General features: G+C 40.3%; 1 protein-coding gene across 6 annotated transcripts in view; it reads right to left on the minus strand.

Annotated features, from left to right (window-relative positions):
- Nucleotides 1-3205: 3205 nt before the first annotated feature.
- The window catches only part of fignl2 (fidgetin like 2), a 59107-nt gene continuing 47740 nt past the window's right edge, over nt 3206-14572 (minus strand). For all 6 annotated transcript variants that reach the window (XM_058410658.1, XM_058410656.1, XM_058410662.1 and 3 more), the window contains one exon: nt 3206-7694. In XM_058410658.1, the coding sequence (XP_058266641.1) occupies nt 5647-7694 (2048 nt within the window). In that variant the 3' untranslated portion in view covers nt 3206-5646. The remainder of the gene's footprint in view (nt 7695-14572) is intronic.

A 14572-nucleotide genomic window follows, 5' to 3' on the forward strand; every position in this document is an offset into this window, starting at 1 on the left:
CAATACGAGGACATATGAGCAGAGATATGTTTTCTGGCTGCGTTATATTATTGGTGGTAAAACCGCAGGGTTGGACTTGGTGAAACTGATAGAATAACACTAAGAGTTTCAAAACAGCTCATCTGAACGACGAAGGCATATCATGCTTATACATACACAAAGCTGATCAACAAAAATACTTCTTTTTCAATACTTAAAATTCTCCAGATTGTATTTATACTAATTGTTGAGGAGAACTCTTTCTATGACACCCATACCAATATGGTATAATGACCTATGACTACATTTAGAATGCATCCATAAGGCATTATATACTGTCCGCCTTTATCATTATATATGAAAAGGCATTACAGTTTATTGTAATGTTCATAATTCATTTATACCCTGCTAATAGAATGGATTATAAGCCGTGTTCGTGACATGTTACATGTTCGAGACCAAAGCAGTTCTGCCCCAGTTTATTAGTGTGTTATGTTTAATCACAGACACACACTAACAAGTTCTTGGTAAAGTGATTGACACGATCATTGTAGTATGATTTTCTAGAGAATTTCTCTGTTAATAACTGATTTATTTCTTTGGTAGTGGTTTTTATAAAGTGTTATGAAGTGCAATAAAGATAGCTAATATATAATAATAAAGATAGCTAAGTCTAATGCATTTTCTAAATTTTTATAACAATGTGCATGTATAACGCTTTATGAATGCATTGTGATATGATATGAGCGCCTTCACTCTTTAGCAGTCATTTTAAAGCACATTTCCATGCTTTCCTCTTTTACCAAGTAGAAACAGCATGTGGCATGTGCTAAAAGTAGAACTCTTAGTGAGTAAAGTAAAAGATACTCTTTCTAATTCATTTGGTTTATTATCCAGAGAGGCGTAAAAATATTGAATCTCAAAAAAATAAATAGAAGGTACAGTGAAAGAGATGACTATAGTAATAACAGTGTGTTTTTTATAGACAAAATAACCCGATTCTCTTATGACTCCCATTGTCTTTCTTTTCCTTTTCCATGCTTGTGTTATTTTTTTAAACGCTGATTTAATTCCTTCCTTCCATCTCGGTCGATTGTGATTTCAGCAGAAAAATGCTGAGTGCATAGTCGTATAAATCAGCTCAGAGGTCCAAAAGGTCGAGTTCACGCTGAACCGGTCGGATATCCATCATAATACCCTGGCACAAATGCTTACCATGGCGACCGGGGTTACCAAATACCAATGTTTTTATGCTTATTCAATACATTTTAAAAAAATAAAAATAAAAATTTAGATTCATGTAATACTACTATGTCAAGCTTTGGAAATACAAAAGAAGTAAAACAGATGTATGTCCAGAAAAATAGTCATTGTATCCTCCAATATTATTTTAAATGTTATTAGATAAAATATATGCAAAGAATTAAATATGTCTTCTTGCTCACCATCATTTCATGATAATTATTCTGTAGGACACCAAACAATCTCAGTGGCTCTTCCTAAACCATGATGCTTGTATTATCGTTTTGAAAATATGCTAATAATAATGCCAGCCTCAATATCTCTTCAAAGCATTTTATATTATGCAATGTCAAAGTGTCTGTCTGTTTGCATCCAGAGACAATTTTAAATATAAAATAAGTTCCAATAAATTTATATAGTAATATATACAGTAATATTTTGTCTGTTCGGGTTGTTATTCCTGATCTTTCCTCTAGTTTCCAGTTGAATTTATTTATAGCCGACTAGTTTTTAAGTCTGGATTCAATCCATTTAATTTAATTGAACATCCACACAGGTGATTAACTATAAAAACTCAATAATAAATACTAAACATTGATAATGGTAGGTTGTAATCTCCACCACTGTAAGTAAATAGATAAAAAAATAGTCCTCAGACCCCACTATGAGAACCACTGGTCTAAATCATTCAGGAAAAAAACGTAGCTTTAGATTTGTCTTTGAGTACTTCTAAAAGATTTGGAAAACTCGAAATGTCTTGCTGAGAAAATCTCGCTGTACAGAAGCTGGCTGATTTTCTCTCTTCACATCCTCCACAAGGTGCAAGAACTAATCCATTTATAAAAGAGTGTTATTAATACGTCCTTTTGTCCTTAACACTTAGTTACACTTTTCCCTTGCTTTCAAAACAGCGCCAATCCTGATAAATTATCCAGCTTGGTTTGACAAGCTACCAGCTTTCAGAATAGTGGTGTAGGTAGTTATCTTTCACACCGTCTTTGCCCGGTGGTACATTCTTTTATTTTTTTATAATAAACATTTAAGATTCTTAGTAAATCATGTGTCTCATGTGTTATTTTCTAAATCCATGTGTTTATGAATTAGTAGAGGTATTTTAGAAAACTTTCATTTTGACCAAAGTACCAACAAGCCTTGCTTGCTTGATTTGGTAGCTGGTCAAACCAAACTGTACTCTTCAGTGAGGATGTTTTCTACGGAATTGTGTTCCAGTGTTTGTCAAGCTCTTCACATACAGATTTAGCCCTAAGCAACCTGCAGTCATTCTGGAAAATCCCAGTGTGTTGTCTGGACATGAAGCAGAAAAGTCAGCCTCAGAGTCTGACTAACAACTGAAAATCCTGTTTTATGTTAATTTCCATTTGCGACATGTTCACGTTACATAATAAGATACCGCTATCGGTTGATGCGACTCATATTTTGACTGTTATTTTATCTATTATCTGATAGATAACTGTTTTGGAAAAGGCTGGAGTTCTTTATGACTTATTTTTGTAACAACAAATTACTTGCACATCTATTTCCGATAATGTCATTCGAGCCATTTTAGCACACTAAAGCATTTCTTCTCTAAACTGGACTTTACTGACTGTAGTACAGATAAATGTTGTGTGTGAACTGCCTAGATTTGCAGAAAGAAACGCTTGAAAAATAAAACACTTGAGCTATTTTGTGCCTCTTATTTAATGATCACAGCCCTGTAGCAATACTGTGGTACTTTATATACAAAGATGTGACATCTCCAGCTACTATAAACCTAATCGAATGACTGAATCTGTTTTCTGTAAGTCATATGTTAATAAATCTAGATGACTTTTTTTTTTTTGCCCCCTACACCGAGGTCAGTTGAGGACAGAATTTGGTCACCCAAGGTCAGGCCGTATCTTGGTAGGCTGCCAACTGCAGTCATGTAAGCTCCTCAACCAAACACAGCGTGAGAAATAAACCCGGGTCAAAAGGTTGACATATTCTCTTTAATAATGTGTGATATTTTCTCTTAAAATACAGCCTTTTTTGAGGTAGACCAATACAGTTCAAGAACATTATCGTTTTCAAAACAGACATCAAAAAAGACATGAAATAAATACTTTCATGTACAATATGTTGCAAAAAAAAAAATGAGGTAGAAATGGTTACAGAAAATGTACAAGAACAAGAACCTAGATCAAAGTTACTGTACTAATAGATTCAAAACAGCTAATAAATGCTCATTTTGTTGAACAAACTGCTAACGTGCCTATATATACCTTTGGAAAGTGGGATATTTGGTTGGATTAAAATCTCATGAGTCTGATATAAAACAGATTTTGGGACTAGAAGAGGGCAGTGCTCTATTATAGTATTGCGTCTACACTATAACATGTGTAGTCAGAGTGCAAGACTTCTGGGTTTAATGTGCACTTTAATGTGTATGCAGATCATCATGATCGACTGCATTCTGTGTCATGACCGAAGCCACCAGCTAAGCTTGAACGACGCTATAAGGCTCAAGGAGAACGATGACCAAATGAGAAAGAAACAAGAGGATGAGAAAGAAGTAATGAACTCCAAGGTCTCTCAATCCCTTCCAATACAATCCCTTGTAAATGTAGTTATGTTTGGAAATGATTTGCGTAACTTTTGCAGCACAATGGCATTAGCACACTCGGTAGCATTTGGAGTAAAAGCCAAAATCGATAGCATTGGTAGAAGCTTCTGGATTGTCTACGTGTAGTGTGTATCAGCAGTGTGTGTGTGTGTGTACAAGAAACTGCATGACACAACCGATTTTTAGACATGATTAGCTGCCAGTTGCATACAAATCTGCTCTGATTAATCTTTGGGCTGGTTTCTGTTATCTGAGTTATGCATAATAGGATTATAATATCTTTAAACCGTCATTAAAACCAAATTCAGCATGATTTATGGAAAAAATGATCTGAACAGTTTGTCCAACAAAATCAAACATCTTGACCTGCCATCTACAAGAACGTTTCATGAAGACAATCATCACTCCATCAAAATCTACATCCAAAATAAATGGAAAGGATGAAGGAAATATGTGTATGTATATATATATATATAGAATTACAAAAATTGTGGATTTTTATGGCATCAGATATCCCCTGAAATACCTGAATTACATTCAACGTTAGTCTTTGTAGCATTTTCAAGTTTTCTCCTATGAGGTAATATCACAGCTGAAGTGTGTGTACAGATCTGTGACCACTCTCTCTCTCTCTCTCTCTCTCTCTCTCACTCTCGCTCTGTCCCACACACACATACACACACACACAACTGTGAACCACCTCAATATTCACTACTAAGACCCTAAGGTTACATACATTCGTTATCATTTCTGAGGTAAAGAAATTCTTCCTGAGTATTTCAAACAAGACTACATATACTAAGAAAAAAAAATAGTAAGCAGAAGAGAATACTAGACTTTTTTGCTCTTGCATTTCCAGGGTCCAAAGAGACTGTCTCAGGAAATCAGAAATCTGGGTAAGGAATGTGAGATGGACTGCAGGAACTCTTGGTTAGGGGTTATGGGTTAACGCCCCAGAAAATTGCGGATATTCCACAAGTGTCTGGTTTGTACAGTGTACAGAGCAGATTGTGCAGACAGTAAGGGCCAGTCTCACTCTTTCTCTCTTACTTCCTATGTCTTAATACTATTTGGGTAGAGATGCATACACTTTTCATGAAAAGACCGTGCTTTGACAAAGTGCACACGATATGACCACGGTCTAACAATGAACTTGTTTTGCACAATATTGTTGGTTTTAAGCGGGTTGCATAACGGTGGTTGCCTTTTGGTAAAATGCTGTCAATAGGGCAGGTATCATTTAAAAGCGATATGGTGCTCTTCTATCATTTTTTGGTCAAAAACAATTCATTTGCTCCAATACATCCCAAGCCGTTTAACACCAAAATATCAATTTGGAGAAAAATCAAAATAATAAAAAATATAATGCCATTGGAGCAGACAGGCAATAAATAGGATCCTGAGAATTGCAGTTAATGGGGGCATTATTAATATAGTCCAGGGTCATTCCAGGATCAAGGCTGATCAGAATCCTAGTGAAATTCAGGAAAATATTTCAGATTTTCTATTAGCAAACAACTAGCAATTGCCCCCTCTGATAAATGCCTAATATTTAATTTCTTTGGGGAAGAAAAATAAAGTATATGTTTATTTATAGAAAAACAGCACACCATGGCATGTTTCCAAGACAAGAAAGTGTTCGTTCTAAAATGCCTTTTCACCGTAAAATGTAATCTCCCAAAATAACCCCCCTTTTTGGCTGCAAAGTATGTAGCTACAAAAAGAAAACAAAGAGAAAAAAAAAAGGAAAAAAGTATCCATGAGGCTTTCGACCTCTGCACAAAGGTAACCAGTCCCGATTCCAGTGGCTGAACTGTCTCTTAGTGGCTATACACCTTGCTCCATTCCATGCAAGTGTCCAGTTCTTTGGGGGCCCCATGCGGTCGCACCTTACAGAAAGCGCTCTCGAAGTCTTTGAAGGCTGGCGAGGAGAGGGGCACGCCAAGGCCGTGCATCTGACCAGTGCCTGAAGCTGATGCTGAGGCCAGAGCCTGCTGACTGAGCTGCAGCAGCTCACGTGCAGAGAATCCATCGCAGCGCTGCAGTACAGCTGCCAGCTCCTGTTCACTCAGACTGCAGCCATGAGGCCCAAGTGCTTGCAAGAGCAGCTGTCTGCGTCCACTTCCATCCGGCAGGCTGATATGGTAGCGCTTAGCCATGCAGCGCAGCAGCGGCTCTTTCAGAAGCTCTGGGTGACGCGTGGAACACACAACCATCACCATGCCACGCTGCACCTTCTCCAACTGTGCCTGCAGCTGCTGTCTGAGACCCTCATCATCCTCAAAGGCCTCTACCTCACTCAGCAGTACCACTGCTGGCTGACGTGCTGCAGCCACCGAGAACAGCATTCCCAGAAGCTGCTCAGCCTCGGCCTTCCACTTGGATAGCAAAATGGTGCCATTCAGCCTGAAGAAAGTGGCCCCAAGCTGGGTGGCCATGGAGTGCGCCAGTGTGGTTTTGCCACCCCCTCGTGGACCAAACAGTAGCACAGTCCGGGGGGGGCGAAGAGAACTGTCAGAACGCAGTGCTGGCCACAGCAGCTCATCTTCCAAGACTGCTTTAATACGCGCATGACCAACAAGATCTGACCACAGTGGAGGCATTGAGCAGTCCTGTAGCTCATTATTTATAACATCCAGAAGCCGCTGCTCTGTACTTTTTAGCGGCTCAGAGTGTTTGAGTGAGCGCTGTTGCTGTGGAAAGCCATGCTCGGCTCCTCCGTTCTCTCCTGTCATGGCTGTTGGGGGGCTGTACTCGCCGGCTGTTCCATATGCTGGCGAAAGTAGTGGTTTCAGGCCACTATATTTGCCCACCTCATCACCTGCAATGCCTGGCTGTGATCCAGGTTTGCTGGGCTTGAATGCCTGTGGGTCTGCACTGGTAGTAACAAACCCATTTCCTCTGCATTCTGCTTTGTCGCCTATACTATATGGCGAGTCTCCACCAGACTTTAAGGCTTCATAGCTATATTTCCTATAGCGTGATCTCCCTTCCTCCTCTTCCTCTTCAGGAGCCATGTCAAATGCCTTCCTCTTCAGTGAACCTGCTGTCTCTGAGCTGCCCAGACTACTGTTCTGGTAACTGTAGCTGCCTCCTACTACTGTGGGCCGTGAACTGATGGGAGTTGGAGCAGCTATACCAGAGGGAAGGTAAGGGGGAGTTGGGTGGCTGTAGGTGGGTGCAAGGCTGGTCTGGTGGGGGTAGGTGGCAGGGGGATAGTTATAAACTGGTGCAGAGGGTGTGTAGCTGGGCAAGAGGGTGGGTCCAGACTGCAGGGCATGAAGTGGCGCTGGGGGAAGTGCTGAGCTGCCTTGGGGACAGTATCCAGATGAGAGGTAGGTACCATTGTAGCTAGGTGGGTAGTCACTGGAATGGGGACCACTGCATGAACTGCTCCCACTGTAGCCTGAGTCTGACAGATTGCTGCTGCCTGCAGAGACACTGCCTGAGCCAGGTGGCATTGTGGGTGCTGGTGCCACCTTCAGACCATCGTGGGTAGACGGAGGAACCAAAGGGTAAGTTGAATCAGTGCTGTGAGAGAGGGGCCAGGGCTCCAGTTCACTCTTCTGGCTGCCATTGAGAGCCCCAAAGGCACCAGGCTCAGGATAGGCACCCACAACAGGGCGCTCATAGGCTGAGTCCAAGACACCTGAGTATTTTTCAGCATAGCGCTTAAGCAGGTTGGAGGCAGTGAGGGCTGAGATGTCATCATTGGCCCAGGCGTAGCTGTAGGAGCCACGGCCACGTGCTGAATACAGCTCTGGTTTGTGGGCGGGTGAGGAGGTGGTGGAAGATACATCCAAATGCTGCTCGGGCCACTGGCTCAGGGGCTGGGCATGCTCCGGGTTCCAGTGCATCTTCAACAGACCTGTTGGTTACAAAGAAACCCTTGTCAGAACAGAGAACACTGAAAGGACGGTACTACATAGAACACTTAGAAAGGTTAAATTTGAATGTGGTTTTCCATACTGCCCCATTACTTTCCTCCAAAGTAGTTAACCTTGTTCAAAGTAAAAACTGCAGCACCTGACAGCAAATAAACACAACAATAAAGTGTAAAAAAAAATTATTTTACAGTGTTGCTCTAGTGTTTTACTTTTGTATTATTCCTTCTGCATTGTTCCACTGTTCAAAAGTTGATAAAAAACTAAATTATTTGTAATATATTTCATAATTCAGCAATCCGTTCTTTTTTTCCGTGTTTGAAAATATTTGGTCTGTGGACATTCAGACTTCAGATTGGATAGATATTAAAAAATGGAGTATTCCTTTAAATTTTTAACATTTCAGCCATTATGAACTATATATTTATCCATGTTCTATATACTGTGGTTATATATATTAGGCTCTAGAAATCTTATATGCTGATTGCTAGTTGATAGGACCAGACTTCCCCAAAGACACAGAAAAACACACACACAAAAAAAAGAAATAATATCTGTGTATTCCCCTGAGAGTAAAAGGGGTGGACTTGTTCTTTCCCCACTTAGAACGCATAGCTGCCATGTGCTAGCATCTGCAGCCCTCCCTGAGGAGCCATTGTTATCACCCAGTGTATGTTTGACTGAACGCCTGCTGTCCATCCCCTGCACCACATCGGCTTGTCCACAAAGCAATTCTCTAAAAGCCCTGTGCAGCCAGGACAGAGCGGGAGAGAGAATGGGGAGGGAGACAGTGGGGTAAAGAAAAAAAAGGAGGGGGATGGGAAAGCAGCACAGAATAGTTGTGCTATTCATCGGCTGCTTCCCATGAAACACTGGGAGCGTGGAATGTCTTTTCCTCTGGCTATCTGCGGCTCTGGACCCAGTGATTCATTACGCTGCCTTAATGTTAGAAGGATGAAAGAGAGACCAATAGAGTAATGATTGGGGAGAAAGACAAAACAGGATTTTTTTGAAACTCCTAATTCTTTTCTTGGATCCATTTTTATTACAACCCATTGATGGATCGGTTAAATAAGTGTGATTCTCGGATTTATGCATTTTCAGCAGTTTGAAAGAAATCACATTGAAACCTGTATTGGAAGGCAATTTGCTTCTCTTTGCAGAGGTATTAGCCTGAAATTCCTTACCTAGCTCGGCATTATTGAACTGTCACAAACCGGCCTGGGGTGAGACCTACGGCGGGAAAATATAGAGGTAAAAGAATAAAGTCGGTGAGCCTTTATTACAGGCGGGATTTTTATTTATTTTTTTATTCTTTTTATTCAGAAAGTTATGATTCATTATTCATACTTCTGAAAATGTGTGTGGGGTGCCCCTTGCTTTATTGCCATTTAAATCAAACCTCAGGCTAATATACTGGGTTCTCCTTCAGGCTTTCTTCTAAACTTTGCCCTCCCCCTTTCCTCCTCTCTCTCTCTCTCTCTCTCTCTCCTTCTCTTTCTCCTCTCCAGATGGCCACTGCATTACCTTGTGCTCCATATTTAACGACCAAGGGCTTCAACTTTCCCACATTGCGAAAGAAGTCCTTCATTTAAATATATGTCAAACTATAAGAAAACGAGAAAAAGAGCATGAACTGAGACATAGAGTTGGAGGTCATTGTCCAGCCTGCAGAAACAGTAGATGTCCTGCAGGACATTCCCATCTGCAGGCTGGTAGGAGCAGAGCTGTGCGGAGCCCAATAATGGGGCCAGTGTGTGACAGAGATGGATGGCAGCCCAGGGGAGCTCATAAAACCTGCAGAAGGGAGGGGAGGGGAGAGAGTGGACAACAGACGCACTGGCCAGTGTGTATTTGTGCACATATGTGCATGCGCGTGTGTGTGTATGTGCACATGTGTGCGGACAAGGCTTGACATTAAGGAACTCAGCCGAGCAGCCAAACTGCTGTCCACTCCATCAATATACACGAGGTTGTGCACCCAGTCTCCCATATGCATGCACACTCATATACAGACGCGCTCTCTGGCCAGAGTGCCTGCTGTCCACTCACCCCCCCAAACCCCTCCCTTCTCCAGACAATCTCACGGATGAGCCATTTGGGATGGAAGGATATATTCCTGCTCCCATGAAGCGTAGGATAAAGACCAGGCGCTGACCTTCATCCCCAGCACCTATACAGCACCCTTTTGTCCTCTAACCTCACTGAACACTATTCCATCTAGCATTAAATGAACCGGACACGAGCTGCAGACTGCAATTACACCTCGGCCTGCGCTCAGATCCTGCTGTAATCTGACTGGTTCAATCATAGCTGTGCTGTAGATTCATTTATTCTAGCCCTGGAGAACAAACAGGAAGTACAGTACGATGGAGTTTAGAAAATGAAATCATATTGTCAAAGAGCGAATGTGATTAAAGTAAATGAAGTGTAGACAGTTTAGTTAGTTTAGTTTAGTTAGAAAGTATAGTTTATGAGATTTGCTTCTTCTTTTGCTGAAGCTACAAATGCAAGTAAAAAGTCTTTTTTAGCAAAGTTAGAAAAGTCAGGCTTGAAAAGTCTTGTACAACAAACGGACTGAATAATAAAAATTTAAGGAAGATTATGTCGATTTCATTTCTGGCACCTATGCATTAAGAAAAAGCTTTGGGGAATTGTATGCAATGTTCTCCTGTAGTGCAGCCTTCAGAACGGCAAAATGGTGCATATTAAAAACTCCAGTAAACCTCAGTGACTCTCAGAGACTCACTTAACAAAGACAGAAAAGCTCTTAAGCTCGCTCTATGTATGCCATTCCAAACACAGCGATATCCATATGACCAGCTCTGGGTTACATGTCACCCTCTGTAGCTGTAATCAACATGGGAAGCTGGCGAGTAAACAGAGGCACAGCAGTTGGATTAAGAAAAGAAGGCTTCACTTGCCGCCAGGCCCTATTGTCCACATGGACCCTTGCTGCCGCTGCTTTGTGGGAGGTGGACACTGAGGGCCTGACACAGCCACTCTGCACAAGACTCCAGGCCTGGCAGAGAGACAGATGTTTCCACCGACCGCCTTACTGTCTCTGTGTCCATTGTTGCAATGGCCAGTCCAGCAGACGTCCCCTTAGCCTGACAATTCTGTTGGTTCTGAGACAAAGGAGAGGGATCCTATTGTCAAAGGCCTGCCTAATTATGGAAATCTTATTAATCTATTCAGCTGAGGTCCACCGACAGCTTTTGTGGTGCTCTGGGATTTATTGAGGGAGTTTCGGGTGTGTGTGTGCACTTCGTATTGCATCTCATTTTTCTGGAAGGAGTGTGTAATGAAGATAGCGCACAAGCAGTGTTTCGGGCTTGACAGCATTAGAGTTCAGCGTGGAGTATGTTGGGGAGGTGTGAAGCACCAGCCCACAGTCGAACCACCTGCTATCTAATTTTAGCTAAAAGTTTGACCAATCAAACCAATTTCTTTCTTCCTTCTTTTTTCCGAACTCAGTGACAAAATTGTAGATATCTATCATAAAGACATTGTTGCTGGAAAAAAGCAATTAATGTGGCCTGTTGTTTTTGGTTTTTACAAAATGTCTAAAATTGACCTGCACTGCAGTACCCACTATCAGCATGCGCACGGATATGTAGCGTTGACATGCAAATGCGACTACGGAGCCGATTTGCGGAAAAAGGCTAAAAATTAGATTTATGTAATAATCGGATTTGCCCTGCTGTGTGGAAAAAAACGACTTAGTCACATCTTCAAAAGGCTCAGTGGTGGGACTGGATTCCACCTCAGCCAAATGAATAACATAAACATAATCATAATGATAAACCAAACCCCTGTTTTTTTAAACGTGAAACAATGTTAAACACTTTAGGCAGAGCATGTGTGTACAAGCAACACCAGTTCTCTGTAACATGAGAAGAGCAGGCCAGAAGCAGTTTCACAGCTTCAATGAGATCTACAGCCCATCTCTCTCTCTCTCTCTCTCTCTCTCTCTCTCTTTCTGCTTTTGTTTTCCTGTCTCGAAGAACAAAACCTACTCTCATGCTACATGCCTTCTGGGATAGGCGACCATTAAAGTTGGCAGAGTGTGGAAAGAGCTGCTATGAGCGCGAGCAGGAAGAATCAATCCAATCAAGCAGGATTGCTCGCACGCTCCTGCCCCCACATGTCCTAATAAAACCACCCTAAAGATGGAGACCCTATATCTCGCACTGAATTTCTTTTCAACCCATCTGTCAGTTTTTAAGCAATATGAAATTATATTTAACGTCAACAGACCCCCAAGAGAACAGTATCTGAGTGAAGACACAGTTAAAACAAATTTTCCACATGTCTAGAGAACTCCTTGTGGAACACATCTCACAAATGCCAAAGAGGAAGCCTTTTTTTTTTCCCTGTAAATTATAAAGTGCAGAGTGCACAAAGGGCAGAGAAAGAGGGATTAGAAAAATCTGCAAATAGTAAAAAAAAAAAAGAGAGAACAAGAAGGTAACAGACAGAGGCTGGGGCGTTTACATGAATTAATCATCGCAGAGCTCGAAAGATAAGACAAGAGCCTGAGTTCTAATCATTAGCTGATTTGTATTCAGTTCAGATGCTGGAGAATCGATGGTTTAGGCAGAAAAGACTCTTCAGGACTTTTAAGTATGAAGCGAAAGTGTGGAATGAAAGTAGAAATATTCTTTAGGTTTGGCATCAAATCTGCTTTTTGACCAAAATGTTATCTATATTGTTTATCTGATAAAAGGATAAAGCTGGTGCTGGTTGTTGTGGTATATTGAATTAGACCATTTTGTTTAACGTTTCATTCTTTTGAGGTCGATAGACATGGCATAGAGTCACACCTAGACTATATTTTAATGTCTGTAGTGTGCAAAATGGAGGATTAGGCAACAGCTACATTCAAACCAACATTTGCAAATTCAGAAGTATTTCTACCGCCTCATATGATGAAGGTTAGAATTTGTTGCTTCAATTCAAACAAACATTTTTAATGAGGTGGTGGATGTCGGGTTTTTGACCAAAATTGGATGCTTCTACAGAAATACTCTGGCACATCAAATATAAGACAATCGTAATGTATTTCTCCAAACTAATTTTGAAATAATTTTTTAGATAACTTGTGTGAGGTTGTCTGCAAAGATCATTTTAGGTCAATTGAATCCAGTTTAATAAACACGGCTGCAAAAATAGCTATAGGAGTAAGAGTAAAGGCATAGAGTCTAATTACAATGCATGTTAAATCAATAAATAGTAAGACAGGAAGGATTTAAGTGGAATTGGGATGAAATTTAATAGTTAAATTTAATTAAGTTTTCACTTTTGGGGTTGAAATGTTAAAATTTGTGATCGAGTAATTCAGTTCGGGAAAAGCTATAGTTTCCCCAAAAAATCTATACAAATTTCATGTAACATTCAGAATACCTAATTATTTTACATGTATTTCCTACATAAATCCAGTAGCTTTTAAAGCAATCCCAAAAGTCAGAGTAAAAGCTCCTCATACAATAGCCTGTCATTACTTATAGGCCATGTCTAATTGAGCATTGCTGAGAAAATTATTATAAATCTATGTGTTAGTCACAGCGATGTGATCAATCAAAAGAAACCCAATCCCTGGGCAGCGTTCACGCTTTCTCTCCGGAGCTCATCTGCTCTTTCTTTTCATGGCCCTAAAAAGATGTAATAACAGAAGAGTTGGAGGGCTCTTACGAGTTTTCACACCTGCTGCCCAGCGCCCTCCCAGATGAACACACATCTATTCACACAGCCCAGGCAAGATCCCTAGAGAAGGGAGCCTATCTACTGAAGTGGCAGTGAAGGAGCTTCTCTATCCTCACTCTCACCCCTCCCATCTCTCTCTCTCTCTCTCAGCTGTGTGTAATCTCTGAGCATTTGAAGACATTGTCACTCCTCTGTGGGTCACACTGTAAGTGCATGCAGGCGTGTTAGATCATTCCTGATTAGCTACTAGAAGCACAAAACCATGGCATAAGCTATTTGCATAGAGATGGATACTGAATGATAAGTGCACTAGCAGAACGTTTGGAAGCGTGGCACCTCAAACAGTTAAAAAGAAAAATGCCTTATGATCACAGCTTTATAACCATAATTACATTATTTAATAGAATGTATTAAATGTTTAAAATATTTTAAATATTTTAAATAATAAATATATAAATTTAATATTATATAAATATTTAAATATTTATTATATAAATATTTAATATTTAAATAATAGGAAATAATATTTATTATTATTATTATTATTATTATTATTATTATTATTATTATTATTATTATTATTATTATTATTATTATTTCTCTTGGCATAGTTTTATTTATTACATTTCCTTATTAATTTATTCAGAAAATATCCCTAACTATTTCAGAACTTACTTTCTGAACTTATAGTTAAATGTTATCACCACCATAACTTTGTGACAAATAAATAAATTCAATAACAGCCCTTTAGGACATGTACACATTACAGTCCAGTCACTTGAACACACTGAGAATCTTCACAAATCTTGCATTTGAATACATCGTCATCATCTCTTTTTCTTTATGACTGAATAAGGGGTTAGATGTACATTCTTTAATGCTGCTGATGATAAAATAGGTACCACTTTGAGTAGCTGATTATTAGTGGTCAGCTGGACGAAACAGCTAGATGCGTTGCTAGATGCTCATCATTTCAGTAACAACACCCCCACCTCCCCAATCTGCTAATTTGTGTCCACAAATGGCCAAAAGCTAGGCAACCCCTCCCCTTTAAGAAAAACAGGGTCCCTATTTTGTGTGGCTGCAGGCTGGGTTTAGGTCATTGTGTCCACTAATATATCAAAGAACAGCTGTCCTAAGGCTCGGTGATGACCAA

This window comes from Hemibagrus wyckioides, linkage group LG15 (genome assembly GCF_019097595.1).
Source record: "Hemibagrus wyckioides isolate EC202008001 linkage group LG15, SWU_Hwy_1.0, whole genome shotgun sequence".
Lineage (NCBI taxonomy): Eukaryota > Metazoa > Chordata > Actinopteri > Siluriformes > Bagridae > Hemibagrus > Hemibagrus wyckioides.